Here is a 17,451-nt window from a genome sequence, read left to right as displayed (position 1 = left end):
TGGGCAGGGTTGTGGATCGGGGCCCAGGAGGGAGAGGGCCAGTGAATGGGCAGGGGTGACTGCAGGGTTGGGAGAGACACTCTTACCTTTGCATTTTTTAATGCAAATTTCCCATAGTGGTCCTTCCTGAAACAACACGCGAACCGTACGTTCGCACCAAATCTCCTTCGAAATCTGCACTTGCTCCCAAATGTTGTGATGCAGCTATTCAACCAAACAATGCGGACAAACGTCTGTCTGTGAAATAAAATCGACATGAAAATGTGCATTCTGTTACAGGGAGGATGCTTGCAAAAAATGCTCCGACTAGGCACAGTTGTGTATGAGAACACGTATATCAGGAGAATGAAAATGCATACAAATGTTCACGTGGACTAAGATCACCATGGGTCAAGCAAACTTACAACTGGAAAAACGAGGGAAGCTGAAGTTGACATGCTTGCCCGTCCCTAGGTGGCAGAGGCAAGAAGGGAGGGCCTCTCAGTGGAGGTTCTCTTGCTCAGGCTGACCCCTGAGACAGACACAACTCATTGCTTTTGCTTATTGTGTTGTCTCAAAAATCTTTTTGGACCAAACCAGGCAACTCTACGGATATATAGAAGTAGAGAGGGTGCACAATGGAAGGCTGTGCTGGACTGCTACCTACTGGAATAACAACGTAACAACAATTTGCTTTTAAAAAAGGGAAAAGCACAAAAGCTGCCAAAGAAGCTGCCGCAAGTGGCTCTCTGGCAAGGGGATCCGGAAGCCCTCCCAGCTTTCCCCAACCTTGCGCCCTCCGGTTGTTGCTGGACTCCATCTCCCACTGGCCCCCAGCCAGCACAGACAGCGGTCAGAGATGATGGAAACTGTGCGAGGCTGAGCGAGGCTGCGCACACACCCTGTCCATTTTGATCTCTTCTTTTTCAGTCTTAAGTTCAGCCCTGCCCATTTCTGCAGCCAGTTGAAGTCCACACAAAAACTCATCGGTCTTTTGCCGATCCTAGAGCGTCTGTTTTGCATACAGGTGGTCCCAGGTGCCTCCTATAAGCCTGATGGAAAAGCAAGATCTATTGGACCGCTGATGCCTTGAACTCCTCCATCTTAAGCTCCAGTTGGAATGTGTGTAAATAAACCATATTTCATCAGAACACCATAGACTCCGCTGACCTTCTTTCCAAGGAAACCAAACCCTGGGAAAGCGCAGGGACCCCCGGGGATCTCTCACCACTCGGAGATCGGGGTGGCGTGCAACAATACATTTCTGCGTGCAGTTTTGCCAGATACACACATTTCTACAAACAGGTTTCCCTAAAAGAATTAATTTCCTATGTCATTTCCCCCAATATCACACTTCCCCCTCATGCACACCATTATTTGGTTGGAGAACTGCATCACAAAATGCCAAAGGATCGCTGTGTATCGGTGTCATGTATCGTTCCAGAAATTCGGGAGGGTTCACATTCAAATCCTAACTGAACCAAATGTCTCCCCCTAGCGACAAGCTATCAAAAATGTTGACACTGCAGGTCATCCGGCCACCAACTTTTGCCACTATATCTGTACCTCAAGGGTGCAATCAGGACAGGACTTGGGGGCAGAGGTTCACGGACCCCCTCATCAGGAGGAGGAAGAGGGTCCCCAAAACAAGGCAGTACAGCTTCTTCTAAGCTTTTTCCCCCTACTGCACAAGCATCCAGCAGACCGCCCACTTCCCAGCTAGTTAAGTCATTTGTCTCATAGTATCTAAAAGGTTCATTTCTTTTTTTCTTTTCTCATCTATTTTTTTTTAGAAGCTACCTGGCTCCTTATTAAATCCCATACACCCAACTGCATAAAAACTTATTTCACACTGCACACACTTTTTGACACTGCACAAAATGTGTCTAGCCGCACATTAGAATTAACCATGCAGCAGAGCTAGTTTACCACATGTTGAAGTAAGTGAAGGAATGCACAATGCCTTCTAAAAGCAGAGATTGGGAACCTGCAGTCCTCCAAGATATATTGCTGGACTACAACTCCCACCATCCCTGACCACAGTCCATGCTGGCTGGGCCTGATGGGAGCTGGAGTCCAATAATATCTGGAGGGCCACAGGTTCCCCATCCCGGCTTTATACTTCCACAAGTGCATTTAATGTGTGATCCCTGATTGGTTGGAAGATGTGGCTGGGACAGGGATGGGGAAACTGTGGCCCTCCATGTGCTGCTAGACTGCAAATCTGACCATTGGCTATGCTGGCTGCTGGGAGCTGTAAAACAGTCACTTTCACAAGTGCTACACAATGTTTATTCTGCACTTGCAAGGGGAAAAAAACCAACCCTTCACCATGTCAGCACCTACTCTTTGGAACTCACTGCCCACTGATATTTGGTAAGTGCCTTCGCTGTAGTTTTCAGCATTTCCTAAAAAATGTTTTTATTTAGGACAGCCTGCCCAGAACTACAATTTCAACATGTAATTTGATTATGCACATCTGCTGATTTTATTTATATTTGGTAAAGCACTGACTCTTTAGCAATCATGGCTTCCCCCAAAGCATCCTGGGAGATGAAGCTTGTTAAGGATGCCGAGGGGACTCCTAGTTCCCTCATGGACTTTACAATTCCCAGAGTGTTTTAACTATCTATCCCTCTTCCCAGAAAACTCTGGCAATTGTAGCTCCATGAGGGGAACGGGGGGGTCTCCTAACAACTTACAGCACCCTTCACAAACTATAATTCCCAGGATTCTTTGGGGGAAGCCATGTTTATCGGGGGGTGGACACAGGGGCTCTGACTCCTTTGCAGAGACCCAGATCTTCTGCCATTCCCCTGCTGCCGTTTAAAACTTCAACTAACAATGCACCTGCTCTGAAGGAATGGAGGCGGGCGGCAATGGGTGGCAACTCCTCCGTCTCTTGGTGCATTCGTAGTGTTAGAAGGCAGAGGCAGAATCATCCAGAAGCAAGCCTTCCCTATGCTCCACCTCGATCACCAAGACCCTCTGATTGGGGTCTTCTGGCGCTTCGCCCACATCCCTGAAATTCGACTGGTCTTTAATAGGGACTTTAGTGTGGCAGGCCCTGCCCTGTGGAACTCCCTGCCAATAGAAATCGGAAGGAATCATTCCAGCCTTCTTCTCGATGTCTCCTAAAAAAACAGTGTTGTTCAGACCATGGGTTTTGCAATGTGAACTTCTGGTATTTATGGATTTCTAAAACTTCAATCTCGTTGTAATTTTGTATGCGGCATACCGCCTTGCTGAATTTTTATGAAAGTGCAGCCGAGAAATATTTCAAACAATCAGTAATTTTAGACAAGCCTTCCTGGTGGTCAGCCCCAACCCGGGGTGGAAAAAAACACTGAAATAAAGAGGCTGGTGGGGGGGAACATGATGGAGCCAGTCCATTTTTATTGAGAAGAAAAGTTATGGGCAATTTCCAGCCAGCATTGGTGAGGGGCAGATTCCCTTAGGGAATATATTCAGAATGTCTCTCTCTCTCTCTCACACACACTCACACACAGTGTTCTCTCTCTCTCACACACACACACACACACACTCACACAAACCCCTTCACCGAGGGAGTTTACTCCTTCAACCCACCAGTGCAAAGACTCCCCCCCCCCTTTCTCCAGAATTCCTTGCATCCAGATTCCAAAACCAAAAGCAGGGCAGCGGCTTTGAGCCAAAATGGCGGCGTCTCAGCCAAGCTGGGAGTCCAACTTCCGGGAAAACAAAACAGCAAACAGCCCTGTCTGGGCAAGGATGTCAGGCAGTCCTCTCCTAAAATCTACAGCCGAAGCAGCCGGCAAAGCAAGCAGCAAGGACGGACTTGGGGGGGTTGTCCTCATTTGGGCTGTTTCGGCTGGAGAAGGCGGCACGCCGTTAAGAGTCCGTGGGCCTGGGCCGGCCAGATTAGATTTCATGGATGTGCAACGATGGTCCGGTCGCCGTAGAAGGGGGAGGAGGAGCAGGCCTGAGTCAACAGAGGAAGAAGGGAGGGATTGGCATTGAGAGGGTAGATGCATCAGAACAACATCTTTAAAAAATTCACTACAGCAGGGTTAGGGAACCTGAGGCCTTCCAGATGTTGCTGGGCTACAAGCATTTCGGACCCTACGACCGGCAGGCTGTCACACAGAGGAGGGCCAGGATGTCTTCCTGATCATCCCAGAGTGCAGGTCACGGAATAAGGGGCTCAAGTTACAGGAAGCTTACAGGTTTCGACTAAACATTAGGGAAGGGGGTGGACTCTGGAGGCATCCAAGAGGCAGCTGGATAGCCATATGTCAAGTGTTCTTCAAGTTGGATTTTTTGCATTAAGCAGGGGGGTTATAGGCCCCTTCCAACTCTACCACTCTATGATTCTATGAGGCCTTGTTGGTGGCGCTGCCACCACTGAGCGCTGCCTGGTTGGCGCTGACCCATGACAGGGTCTTTTCAGTGATGGCTCAGTGTTTGTGGAATGCCCTCCAGAGCGAGCTGCATCTCTCCATCACGATTAACTTTCAGGACGACTTTGAAAACATTCCTGTTTCCCCAGGCGTTTGATGGCTAAAGGGGACTCTTCCTGGCAACCTAGAGATCACTGACGAAAGAATGTTTCCGACTATGGTTTAGAATATTTCCGACTGTAGCGTTTTGGAATGCTTTTAGCTGTCTCAAATATGCTTTCCTTTTTCTTGTTGTATGGTTTTACATTTGCTGCCCTGGGCAACTCCTTAAATTTATTTGAATATGAATTCTAATCATCATCATCCCTGAGCATTGGGCTGAAGCGGATAGGAAGCTGGAATCCAAAAACATCTGGAGGCTCTCCGACCCCTAGATCTAGAGAAACCCTGAAAGAGAGAGAGCTTGATTTCAAATTCAGGGAGGTCCAACTAGCACAGCTGGTTTGGGAAATCAAGAAGAATTAGGGGAGGGGAGGGGCTCCGTGTGGGTTAGCTGTGCGGAAGATATACCGCAGAAGGACTATCTGGCCATTTTAACCTGCTACTGCTGGGGTTGTGTTTTGTCTTTGTTTCACAAATTATTTGCACCAATGTGATATTATTCTATCGCATGTTGCAAGTCACCTCGAGGTTGCGGCAAAAGTGTAGAAAGGCGTGCCAGAAACGGGAAATAAGTTCCATAAAAAGAAATACACGTCAGAGGATATATGTGTGTGTGAGAAAGAGAGAAATATACCAGATAAAATGCTGTCTCTTCCTCTTTGGTACCTCAAAACTCAAGGAGAGAGACTGCCAGTCAGTGTTGTCAACACTGAGCCAGACACACCAAGTTAAACCATTAGGCAAAGGCAGGTTCCTATCTAACCTGAAGACATACATGGTTTTCCGTATTCCCATCGGGCCAGCAGGGTCCTTCCCCCCTGCCCCCCAAAGCATTCCCCTCCCATCCTCCCACTCACCTAGAAGGCAGCATCTGGGCCCGAAGGTCATAGCTGGGAACGGCGCACAGCTCAGCTCGGGGAGGATCCGAAGGGAGCGGTTTCCGGGGAGGCGGAGGTTTGGCCAGACCGGGGGGCTGCATGGAGGAGAGCGAGACAGCAAACCCAAGTTAGGGGGGGTGCAATCCAGGCTCAAATGCTTCTGCACCCCCTTGCACTCTAGCAAGGCCACCGAGCCAAGAGCAGTGCCGAACATTTATTTTTGGGGCTGTTTGTTAGGTGGGTGGGATATCAACCCCCTGCTGGAAAAATAACCCGAGAGTGCGGAGGTGTCCCAGAAATTTCTCTGACATCTTTGGGAGGGGACTGCCGCTCACTTGAATTAACTGTGCAAAGGGGCCAAAGGTCTTAGAATTGGTTGTCATGCTTTAGCTTAAAAAAATGTAAGAAAGCAACAGCAGCTGGCTGGATCAGGCCAGTGGAACCGCCTAGTCCAACACCCCATTCTCCCAGTGGCCAACCAGATGTCCCAAATGGGAAGCCCGCAAGCAGGACCGCAGTGCAAGAGTGACTCTCCCTGCCTGCGACTCCCAGCAACTGGGATTCAGAGGGTTACTGCTTCTGACAGTGGAGGCTACTAGCCACTGATAGGCTGATCCTCTTTTAAAGCCTTCCAGGTTGGTAGCCATCACTGCCTCCTGTGGAAGTGAGTTCCACAGTTGTGCTGTGTGAAAAAGTCCTTATTGTCTGTCCTGATTCTTTCGACATCCGTTGGTTGGTCCCGCTGGGTTCCAGGATGATGAAAGGAGGACAGAAACGCCGCACCCCCCTCAGGACCGCAAGGCCCTCTCCCGAGCTTCCCACCAGCCGCACTGCCAGAAATGCCTTGCTCCACTCAAGGAAGTGCAGCTGGCAGGCAGCCATGCCAGGGCTCTCTCCCACAGCTTCTGGCCGGGCAGACGTCATGGCGAGAGCTGGTAAGGGAAGTGGCGAATCCATCCTGAAAGTTACAGGATAGACCTCTGTCCCATCAGACGGGAAAAACACAAGATGGCCCCCGGCTTTTGTCGGAGAATTGGGACCTTAACTGAGACCCTCCTGTGCCTCTCGCCGCTGCTCCACCTGTCTCAGGCTTCCCTCCTTCCCAAACGGAGCACGCGCCCCTCCCTCTCCAAAAGGGCCATCGCCACCTGGAATGGCACAACAGCACCAGGTTACCTGAGCATCTTTAGGAATGGGATCAGCAGGCAACGGGCGCATGGGGGGCGCGGGCCTGTCCTGGGTAGAAAGAGGAGGTACAGACATAGGCAATACATGCTCAGGTAAGGAAGAAGAAGTTGAGGGTTGTATGTTGGGGGAGTAGTGCTAGCAAAAAGGCGAGGCCTTGCTTACCAAGGGCACCCACTAATCAGGTCTGGGAATGGACTGTAGCTTAATAGAAAGGAGAGAGGTTCATTGGCTGATGAACCTACAGAAGGTTAGTTCAGGGCTAGCCAATGCAGTGCCTTCCAGATGTTGCTAGATGTCAACTGCTGTCGTCATCTCTGACCACTGGCCAAGCTGGCTGAGGCTGAGGGGAGCTGGAGTCCCAACAAGGACCACCCATGCTGGCATTACACCTCTGTAAGGGAATTTAATATATGATCCCTGATTGGTTGGGACATGTGTCCAGGACAGGAATGGGGAGCATGTATGGACCTCCAGATGTTGCTGGGTTACAACTCCCATCATCATCCCTGACCATTGGCCATGCTGGCTGGGGGGCTGATGGGAGTCATAGTCCCAACAAGATCTGGAGGGTGCCACGTTGGCTAGCCATCGGGTTTGTTCAACTCTCCCCTATTGCTCCTCTGTGTCACTGGAAAGGGGTGTGGCTCAGTGACAGAGCACATGCTTGGCATGCAGAAGGTCCTGGGTTCAATCCCTGGCATCCCCAATTTGAAGGATCTTAGGCACTGGCCATGCTTGCTGGGGCCACAAACTCCCCACAACTGATCCTAGGAAACAGCACTAGGAAAGGCACTGCAGAGCCACTGCCTTCCAGAGTAGTTAATATTGGGAGAGGCAGACCAAGGATCTAACTAGGTATAAGGCAGGGATGGGGGAACTGGTGGCCCTCCAGATCTTGTTGGACTCCAACTCCCACCAGCTCTAGCCAGCATGGCCAACATCCGGAGGGCCACAGGTTCTCCACTCTGTCTTACACATATGTCCCAACCAATCAGGGATCATATATTAAATGCAATTATAGAGGTGTCAAGCAGAAATGAGGGGCCCATGGTCCTTCAGATCTTGTCGGACTCCAGCTCCCATCAGCCCCATCCAACATGGCCAATGGTCTGGGACGATGGGACTTGGGAGTCCAGCAACACCTGGCAGAGGGCCACAGGTCCCCGATCCCTAGTATAAGACAACTTCAGGGGTCTGCTCTGTTTTCTGATACTGGAGAAGGGCCGTGGCTCTGTGACAGAGCATCTGCTTTGCATGCAGAAGGCCACAGGTTCAATCCCCAGCTGTGACCCTCCCCTCCTTCCTCCCCCTACTGCACCATTACCTGTTGACCCCTTGGGACCGGGTCAGGCGGAAGAGGCTTGGACGGCGGGTCAGGCCGCGTAGTGCCAAGGGGATCAGGCTGCAGCGAGACAGAAAGGAGAGCCGCGAGAAAACACGAGAGGGGGGAGAGAGAGAGATGCATAGAGGGTGTTATTGTTCAGGCTAGTAGCATGCACAGCTAGGGATATGTGGGCCACACATTCATGCAAATGCAACCATGCAGCATGCAAGGGGGGGGAAGAGAGGGAGAGAAAGGAACCCAGAGAGACGCCCCCAAATCTCACGTCGGCCCAGGAATTCATTCTGAGCCCCGGTCCGGTCCTGGAACCTGCTCCACGTTTCCGTGGCAGGGCCTCAGCTATGGAACACCCTGGGCAATAAGTAGGAAAGGGGTGCCCCAGTGCAAGCACAGAGTGCCTCGAGCTCCACTGAGTATCTAAAGCAAACATAAGAGCCAACCCTTACCAAACTGAGGTTGGTTTGGAAAGGGAATGAAAGGGGCTTCCAGAATTCAGGAAGGGAGTTTTGGGGTCACATTTTTGGGTTGGATCCAACTAAGTTCTACACTCAGAGTAGACCTACTGAAAACAGTGGTCATAAAAGTCAAGTGAATGGGTTTACTCTACGTAGGACTAACCTTTGCATCTGTATTGGAACTGTTTTTTTTAAATGTTTTAAAAGGCTTTTTCTTTTTAAGACATTTTTAAAGGCTTTTTTTTTTTTAATATATTTTTAAAGATGTTTCCAGGGTTTTATCATCTGTTGTGTACCTTCCTGGGCTCCTTCTGGGAGGGAGGTGGGATATTAATTTAACAATAAAACAATAAGCAAACAAACATAGGATAGAACCCATTATATTTTGGGGAGGGGGAAGAAAACAGGAAACACGTTCGGCACTGCCACAGACATTTCACACACTTGTATCATTTATTATTATTAAATATTATTATGAATTATTAGATTTCTTATCTCTCCTTCACGAGGTGCCAGGGTGGGTTACAACAATTTAAACATGAAATATTAAAATCAGTTAAAGTCTGAGGGCAGTAATCAGCAAAGCAATTCTGTCCAGGCAGGGATTTCTGTTTGCACAATGGAAGTCCCCCCCTCCCTTATTTCTTACATTTATATCCCAACTTTCCTCCAAGGAGCTCAAGGTGATGTAAGTAGTTCTCCCTTTCCCACTGTACCCTCACAACAACCCTGCGAGGTAGGTTAGGCTGAGAGAGGCAGTGACTGGTCTAAGGTCATACCCAGTATGCTTCATGGCTGAGCGGGGATTCAAACCCTAAGCCAGCCTTTCCCAATCTTTGTGTCCCTCGATGTTGCTGGACTCCAGTTCCCATTATTCCTGTCCATTGGCCATGCTGGCTGAGACGGATGGGAGTTGTAGGCCAGCAACATCTGGGGACCCAAACCATTATGCCGCACTGGCTCTCTTCCCGCACGCGACTCGGGGAGGATGCACGTGGAAAGAGGGGAGGGAGAAGTTCCCCTGTGCAGCCAGAAGGCCTGATGGAACGACTCCATCGGATACCACCCACAATATTTGCAACTTGGTTTCTGTAACTCTGCTTAGGTTGACTAAAAAAAAAGGTTCCGCCACTTATAGATGTATGCAAAACCTTGAATCTGGGGCAATTTGTGGAGAGGGAAAACAGCTCAGAAGCCAGGAAGGCTGGTGGTCAGGGCTTCAGGGAGTTGGGACATGGAACCGGGGTTCCCTTTCCTACATGCCAAACTTTTCAGCCTGCTGTACCCCAGAAACAGCCCCTATAAAAATGTAAACATACTGCCTTCAAGTCAATTCTGACTTATGGTGACCCTATGAATAGGGTTTTCATGAGGCAGAGAAGCAGTGACTAGCCCAAGGTCACCCAGTGAGTTTCATGGGTGTGTGGGGTTTCGAACCCTGGTCTCCCAGGCTGCAGATTGAAAGGGAATGGGCTGTTGGGAGTAAAGCATCAATGCAGGTTACAAGTAACCTGAACCAGAGGAACAGGTTGGAAAGGCAATCTGTTCTTCCCTCTGCTGATTTCCTTCTCTAAAGCGTTTGTTGCTTTTGCAGGCTTTGCTCCTCCCCTTCCTCCCTTCTCTTCCTGTCTTTGTCCTCAGTCAGTCACGGCTCCCTGAGTGGAAGCCTCACAGCTGCTTCAACATGTAGGCCTTTACCTCTTTGCAGTAATAAACCTTAAGTTTCTTGATTCTTTCCATGACCCAGTCTTAACAGACCAGTTATTTCTACACTCCGCTGCAATACACACATGCACACACACACGCACCAAAAACTCTAACAGGGGCAACCTGTGACCCTCCAGATGCTGTTGGACTCCTAACTCCCATCAACCTTGACCATTGGCCATGCTGCAGGGGCTGATGGGAGTCAAAGTCCAACAGTATCTAGAGGAACACAATGTGCCCCATTTCTGCAATAAACTTTCACTCATTAAGGATTCTGCACGAACTCTCTGGCCACTTGAGGGCGCTTCAGGACTTTCTCCTTAGTCAGCCCTACGCACCCTTCAACCTGCTGTTTACAATGGTGGCGAGTCACCGGGGGCGTGTTCCAGCCACACAACCCCGAAATCCTTTTGTTTTGAAGGTTTGCCTCTTATTCTGAGCCATTTCCACAGGGAGAAGGATTTGGGGAGATTTTCCTCATAGATGCATTAGATCCCCTTTCTGACTTAAACAAATACAGAAGTGGGGCGCTGCAACACCTCCCAGCAAGAGTGCTCCTGTTCATGCTCCTTCCAGCCAGTCATACCTGCTTCCAGGATACTCCATTTCATCCCCTTCTTTTCTTGTTTTTCAGCCAATACCCCACATTTGGAGGCCAGGTTGTGAAGTGCCCTTCCCAGGAATAATGCTTAAAATTGAGCTTCAGTGTATGTCACCGAGATTATATTAAAATATTGTGTTTATTCATATTAGGGTGAAATATAGACTTAAATGTATCTGAGGTTTAGTTGTATATGAAATATACGTGGTTTGGTAGAACTGTGATTATTTTGCAAATTAAAAGGAACGATAGTGTAGCATAGTGGCCAGGGTGTTGGACTAGAATCTGGGAGACATGGGTTCAAATCCCCACTCAGCCATGAAGCTCACTGGCTAACCTTGGGCCAGTCACGGCCTCTCAGCCTAACCTACCTCAAAGGTTGTTGTGATGACAAAACGCGTGGGGGGTGAAATATGTATGCCACCTTGAGCTCCTTGGAGGAAAGGTGGAATATAGAAGCAATAAATAAATGAATATTGCATCGAATGATGTTGAATGTCTTTGTACAGTATGTATTTAATATTTAGAACACATTTATTGATCTCTAGACAGAATGAATTTAGGCTCTAGATGTTTGAATTTCAAAACTATCAACAAAGTTGAATGCATTTAATGTTTACATGATATCAGCATATAGAATTTAGTTTTTAGAGTTTTGTGTTTAATAATTATAGTAATTAAAATGTACATATATTCTATTTAGCATAAAATGCTGCAAGGGGCGGGAGCAGCTTCAGCAGCTTGTCTCCTTTGGTGCAAAAAAAGTAATTGCTGTTCATTTTCAAATAATTCCCCCCTCCCCAAAAAACAGGCATTCCCATAGCAACAGCTCCAGGATGCACACCAGAGAGGATCTAATGAGACACTCAGGGTAACTGCTGTAAGCCCCGCCTCCCAGCAATCACAAACCACTCCCACAATCACCCACCACAACAGCCCACAGCCCTGCCAACCATCACCAACAGCAACAGCCCAGGCTGCAGGCAACAGGCTACCATGGCAACCAATACACACACACACACAGCTCGACACACACAAATTTTACTAAATTTTACTGCAATCTCAGAATTAAAATTTACAAAAATCTTAAAATTTGATACCAAGTTATCACCAGAAACAACATTTGAAAACCAGGTGTTTGGAAGTTATGTATACCGAGTAAGGTCAATTATTATGTTCTGGTTCCATTTCTGCTTTGTAAACTCCCCACCCCTCCTGGGATCCATCGTATTCAGAGAAAGGTAACTTGGTAACACTGGGGCAAAAGAGCTTCATAATTTAAAATCCACCTCCTGTATATTTGGGGGGAAATTGTTGCGTAAGAAACAAAAACAAAACTGTTTTTCCTGTTCTTTCCAAATGTCTGTTTCAGCATAATAATAATAATAATAATAGCCCCCCCATTACCAATAGGTCTCAGGGTGGGTTATAAAATCTAAAACACAATATTAAAACACAAGAATTAAAACAAATTTCAATCGCAAGAATGGGGGGGGTCTTCTCGTCCATCGCAAATGCACAGAAGGTCCTGCCTGGTTGTGCCAGGGTCAATATCAGACTCCTGGCAATAATCAGGGGTGGTTGAAGCCCCTTCCACCAGGGAAAGTGGGGCACCCTTGCTTACCTTACAAGTGGGCATGAGCTGGAGCTCAGTGTTCTGCCTCCACTGTGGAGGACGGGGGCGCTCCGGAGGGGCCTGGCTGTAACTCCGAGGCTCTGGCTGTGTGATCCTGATTGGGAGAAAAATATATATTACAGGCCAACATACAGAGACCAGCACACTTTTGCCTTTGGCTTAGTACTGGCGTGTGGCCCCCAGAAGGTTATCCAGAAGAGAATGTGGCCCTTGGGCTGAAAAAAGTTCCCTGCCCACGGTCTAGAACATATGCAGTCCTGCCCCCCTAGACAGCTGCACTCCACGCAAAAGGGAGGAGTGAAAAGACACACGTGGAAAAGCAACAGACAGCCCCAAGGAGATCATTACAAAAAATCACCAATCAGAGGCAAGATTCAACCAGCACCGAAGGGAAGGAGCCTCCACCATTTCATTCAGGGGAAAAATGGGTAGCAAAGTGCAGCTTCAAAGAGTAGACATTTTAAAACAAAAACACTCTGCTGTTTCAGGATCAGCCACATTACCCTCTTTGCTCAGCTGGGCGGAGGAATCGCACCCGGGACTCTGTCTCAGCACTGCAGGGTGAGGGGAGCACAGTTAGTGTTGCACAGCAGGGTGTGAACTGGGGGTGGGGATGGCTTTAGGTTTACCGGAGAGGTCCCTTTGTGGAGAGCGAGATGGGCGAGTGGCACTGGGTGGGTGGGGGAGTAAATCAATGTTAACATAGACGGGCAGAGTGAGAATAAGGTGCAGGTCAGGGCAAGAATTATCACTGGGTGGGATCCAGTTCAGTTCTACTTAAGAGTAGACCCACTGAAAGTAATACATTCCAATGAAGCCATTGCACATAACCCATAAAATGAAATTCACTAAACACCTCCCAATGTTGCTGAACTACAGCTCCCAGCAGGCCCAGCAAGCATGGCCGGTGCCTGGGCATGATGGGAGCTGTAGTTCAGCGACATCTAGAAGGACAGAGATCGCACACCCCTGAAATGGGCCATTGGCCAACTCTTTATACTGCATCAAACGCTTGGGAGAAGAAATGAATTTAAACCCGGTGCACAAAAAATGTTAATTACAAAGCCTGGTGGACATCACTGGGGGGAGCATCCCACAGACTGGGAGCCACAACGGAAAAGGTCCTGTTCCTTGTCATCAACCTCCAAACCACCCTCAGCGAGGGAGACCCAAGGAAGGCCTCAGATGAAGACCAGAGGATCTGGGTAGGTTCGTAGCAGGAGAGGTGCTCTGAAAGATATCAAGGTCCGGAGCCATAAAGCAGGGCCACATCCACACCAGACATTTAAAGCACTCTTATACCACTTTAAACAGCTATGGCTTCTCCCAAACAATCCTGGAAACTGTAGTCTGTTCAGGGTGCTGAGAGTTGTTCCAAGACCCCTATTCCTCTTACAGAGGTGCAATTCCCAGCGTGGTTTAACAATCTATCCCTCTTCCCAGTGACCTCTGGGAATTGTAGCTCTGCGAGGGGAACAGGGGCCTCCGAAGAACTCTCAGCACCTTTAACAGACTACAGTTCCCAGGATCCTTTGGGGGAAGCCATGACTTTTGCAAGGGGTATCACAGTGCTTCCGATGTAAGGCGCAGATGTGGCCCTGCCCCACTGAAAGAGGTTGGGCTGTTAGACAAAGGGGGAAGCACGGAGGAAAGTATCTGTGCTTGTGGACACATTTCGAAGGGACACCAGCGGAAAGCTAGGGGAGTCATTTGGAGGGGACACTGGGGAAGAGAATAAGGGGGGGAGAAGCGGGCACGATGTTACCTGTACTGGCAGCTGGTGCCCTTGCCGAACTTGCAGAGGCGCTTGTGGAGGCCAATCCGCTTGGCGAAGCACAGCCCGAAGGCCAGGACCAGGGCGACAAGCAGGACACTCAGCACTAAGACGGTCGAGGTGGTGCTGCCCGCTGGGAAGGAGGGGGGGGAAGAGAGAAGACAGTGTGTTCTTCAGTGCCCGGCAGACTCACAGCCCCTAAGGCTGCATACCAGGCGGTATGCTCTCCGAGGAAGGGGCCTGTCCCACGCCTTCCAGTCGACAAAGGAGGCCTTGTCCCCAGCTATGAACATCCACCAAACAACAATGAGCTTCCCCAAAGCAAGAGAGCCCAGGGGATTAACCCTTCCTACGACAATGGAACCAATGACCTAGAGAGGTAGCGGGCTCTCTGACACTGGAGGCATTCAAGAGGCAGCTGGACAGCCATCTGTCGGGAATGCTTTGATTTGGATCCCCGCATTGAGCAGGGGGTTGGACTAGATGGCCTTATAGACCCCTTCCAACTCTACTATGATACTATAATAGGCTTTTTTCCTGATTATCCGGCCCTGATCCTGAGCTTCTCCTGCAATTGGTATCTTAGGGTCCCTCCAGACTGATATAGCTTCCCCCCACTTTTTTTTTGCAGTTGTCTTTCGCAAAATGCCATGGACGCAGTAACAGCGCATTAGCACCAGAACAGTGCTGGACCGTCCGCACATCATCCCGCTTTATGAGTCGTTCTGCCGTGATTCCGCAGGGTTACCACAGGATTGCCACCCGGAGGGGCACCCTTGTGCAACCAAAGCAGTAGAAAAAAATAATAAAACGGAACATTTTGCAGCCTGGAAAGTTACGGGGATTCAGCCGGAAGCAACGGGGCATGTGCCAATTGGAAATAAAGCAGGATCTCCCCCCTGGAACTTTTGCAGGTGCAAACAGTATTGAGAGCGGAGCAACGCATAGCTGCCTTGATACCATCAGCAGCACCAATAATTATGAATGCACAATAAAAAGGACAGCTGGAGGGGGCCTTTGGCAGAAACGCCGACCCTGCAGGGGGTGGTTGGGGTGTACAGGGAAAGGACATAGCTCAGTAGCTGAGCACCTGCTTTGCATGCAGAAGGTACCAGGTTTGATCCACGGGCTCTCCAGATAGGGCTGGGAATATCCCCTGCTTGAAACCCGGGAGATCTCGCTGCCAGCCAGTGTAGGCAATACTGAGCTAGATGGACCAATGGTCTGAGTCATTAGAAGGCAGCTTCCTGGGTGTGTGTTTATGTGTTCTTCGAGGGTGGGGAACCTTTTACTGTTACACACTTTCTGGATCTAAGCATTATGAGTGCCTCCAAGTTTTTTAATTTAGAAAGAGCAAAGCGAAAGCCAGACTACAGCACATTTGGGAAATCATTGTTCTGGAAGGCAGTGGAAGAGAAGAACATAACAATTAGCTGCCTGCTTTTTATGGTTATTTTCTATGCTGTTACTGATGTTTTGGTTTTTTAGAATTATCTGTATCAAGAGTTCCCATTCAGGTGCTCTGCAGCGTGTCTGTGAAGAACACGTATAATCTGAATTCTATGGAATGCAAACTGTAACACAACTAAAACGCAATATATGTGAGAAACAAAAGTAGCAATAAAATGCCATTTTAAAAAATCACACGGCACCGAGCACAGTGTGTTACAACTGCCGCATCAGGCACAAAAATTATGAAGAGGTCCGCCCAGACCCTCAGCAATCTTGAAGTGGTCCGTGGGGGAAATGCTTTGGGAACCAACAATCTGTGTCACAACTTTTTATGACTTTCGCTTTGAAACCACGTGATTAAAAAACAAACGTCTGAATATGGCTTAAATCAGTGGTCCCTATTTTAAAGTATTTCTACCTGTGAATTGTTTTTACAGTGTTTTTAAATTGTAGTTGTTTTCAGATTGTTTTTTGTCGTCGTTAAAATGTTATGTTGATGTGTGAATGTATGAAGAAGTCCTTCCTTTTGTCTGTCCTAAATTGATTAACTGATTAATTAATTAATCAATCAATTAAATCTATATCCACCCTTCCTCCCCGAAGGAGCCCAGGGCAGCTGGGCTTCCAACATTCAGCTTTTTGGGATGTCCCCGAACTCTAGTGTTATGAACGAAGGAGAAACACATTCCCCACACCGTGCATAATGTTATACACTTCTATCATGTTGCCTCCTACTTGGCTCTGCTCACTTGCCAAAGGGTTTTACTTTGCCCTTCTGGCCTGCAAAAAAAAATCCCTGCGGACACCTAGGCCACTGGCCCAAAAAGGCTGGTGATCCCTGGTCCAAAGTGTCACTCACACTCACACACTCACACACACACACACACACGTGATTAAACAACACATTTGTGATCCTACACCTTCCCCCAGCCACTTACTTGGCTCTGCAGCAGGTGATCCACTGTCTATACTGCCCCCAAGTCCGCTGCTCAGGCAGTCTGGAGGAGCCCATCCTGACTGACAATGGCAGTGCCCTTTACTGTTACATACCTGCAAGCAGGGAGGACAGAGAAGAAGAAGAAGAACAAAGGAATGCACAAAGTTGGTTACTTGGCCAAATTAGAGAAGGCCAGAGTACCTCCATCATTACTATTATCGTTATTAATTACATTTATATATCACCTTTCCTCCAAGGAACTCAAGGTGGTGTACATGGTTGTCCACCTCCTAATTTTATCCTCAAAGCAACCCTGCAAGGTAGATTAGGCTAAGAAACAGCGACAGGCCCAAGGTCACCCAGTGAACCTCATGGCCAAACGAGGATTCAAACCCTGGTTTCTCGGGTCCTAGTCCAACACTCTAACCGCTATACCACACTGGCTCGCAATACTTTATTTCACCTTTCCCACTGCTGCACATCCCCTTACAAAGGGGAGCCTGCCGGCATCTGAGAAGGGGTGGCCTCAGGCAGCATGGCTTTATCACAATTGTCTCTTCAAGAAGGCCCCAATCCGCTTCTAGAGGAGGTGGGGCTGCTGTAACTCTCCAGGCCAGTCCCGTACCATACATTTAAAGTACATTCAAACCCCATTCCTGCCACCCGGCCAAAAAAGAATCCTGGGAACTATAGTTCCCCCCTCACAGAGCTATGATTCCCAGCATCCTTAGCAAATGACAGTTCCCAGGATTCTTTGGGGGAAAGCCATGTGCTTTAAATGTGCGGTGTGGATCTGCTGTCATCAGCCCAAGGCAGGGCTCTTGGGAGCACATGAGCTTAAACAGCAGCTGCAGGAAGAGGTCTCATATGCCCCGGAGGTCTGGCTGCCCTTTTCCAGGCACCAGGCCCTTTAGCGTGGCAAGCTGTGCCCTGTGGAACTCCTTGCCAATAGAGGTTTCGG

At 48.7% G+C, this 17,451-nt stretch overlaps 2 protein-coding genes across 4 annotated transcripts in view; both read right to left on the bottom strand.

Annotated features, from left to right (window-relative positions):
* EFNA4 (ephrin A4) overlaps positions 1–109 on the bottom strand; it is a 31,604-nt gene extending 31,495 nt beyond the window's left edge. Inside the window, exon 1 of the mRNA XM_061606661.1 lies at positions 87–109. Within this exon, the coding sequence (XP_061462645.1) occupies positions 87–94 (8 nt within the window). The 5' untranslated portion in view covers positions 95–109. The remainder of the gene's footprint in view (positions 1–86) is intronic.
* Positions 110–3,796: 3,687 nt separating this feature from the next.
* The window catches only part of ADAM15 (ADAM metallopeptidase domain 15), a 36,523-nt gene continuing 22,868 nt past the window's right edge, over positions 3,797–17,451 (bottom strand). Inside the window, exons 18-25 of one of the 3 annotated variants that reach the window (XM_061606657.1) lie at positions 16,492–16,603; positions 14,093–14,234; positions 12,831–12,881; positions 12,316–12,421; positions 7,911–7,988; positions 6,575–6,634; positions 5,378–5,493; positions 3,797–3,940 (exon numbers count right to left, since the gene is read on the bottom strand). In XM_061606657.1, the coding sequence (XP_061462641.1) occupies positions 3,880–3,940; positions 5,378–5,493; positions 6,575–6,634; positions 7,911–7,988; positions 12,316–12,421; positions 12,831–12,881; positions 14,093–14,234; positions 16,492–16,603 (726 nt within the window). In that variant the 3' untranslated portion in view covers positions 3,797–3,879. The remainder of the gene's footprint in view (positions 3,941–5,377; positions 5,494–6,574; positions 6,635–7,910; positions 7,989–12,315; positions 12,422–12,830; positions 12,882–14,092; positions 14,235–16,491; positions 16,604–17,451) is intronic. The other 2 variants (XM_061606658.1, XM_061606659.1) reach the window with 2 other exon arrangements.

The sequence above is a fragment of the Rhineura floridana genome, chromosome 22, assembly GCF_030035675.1.
Source record: "Rhineura floridana isolate rRhiFlo1 chromosome 22, rRhiFlo1.hap2, whole genome shotgun sequence".
NCBI lineage: Eukaryota > Metazoa > Chordata > Lepidosauria > Squamata > Rhineuridae > Rhineura > Rhineura floridana.
This window is presented reverse-complemented; position numbering and strand designations above follow the sequence as displayed.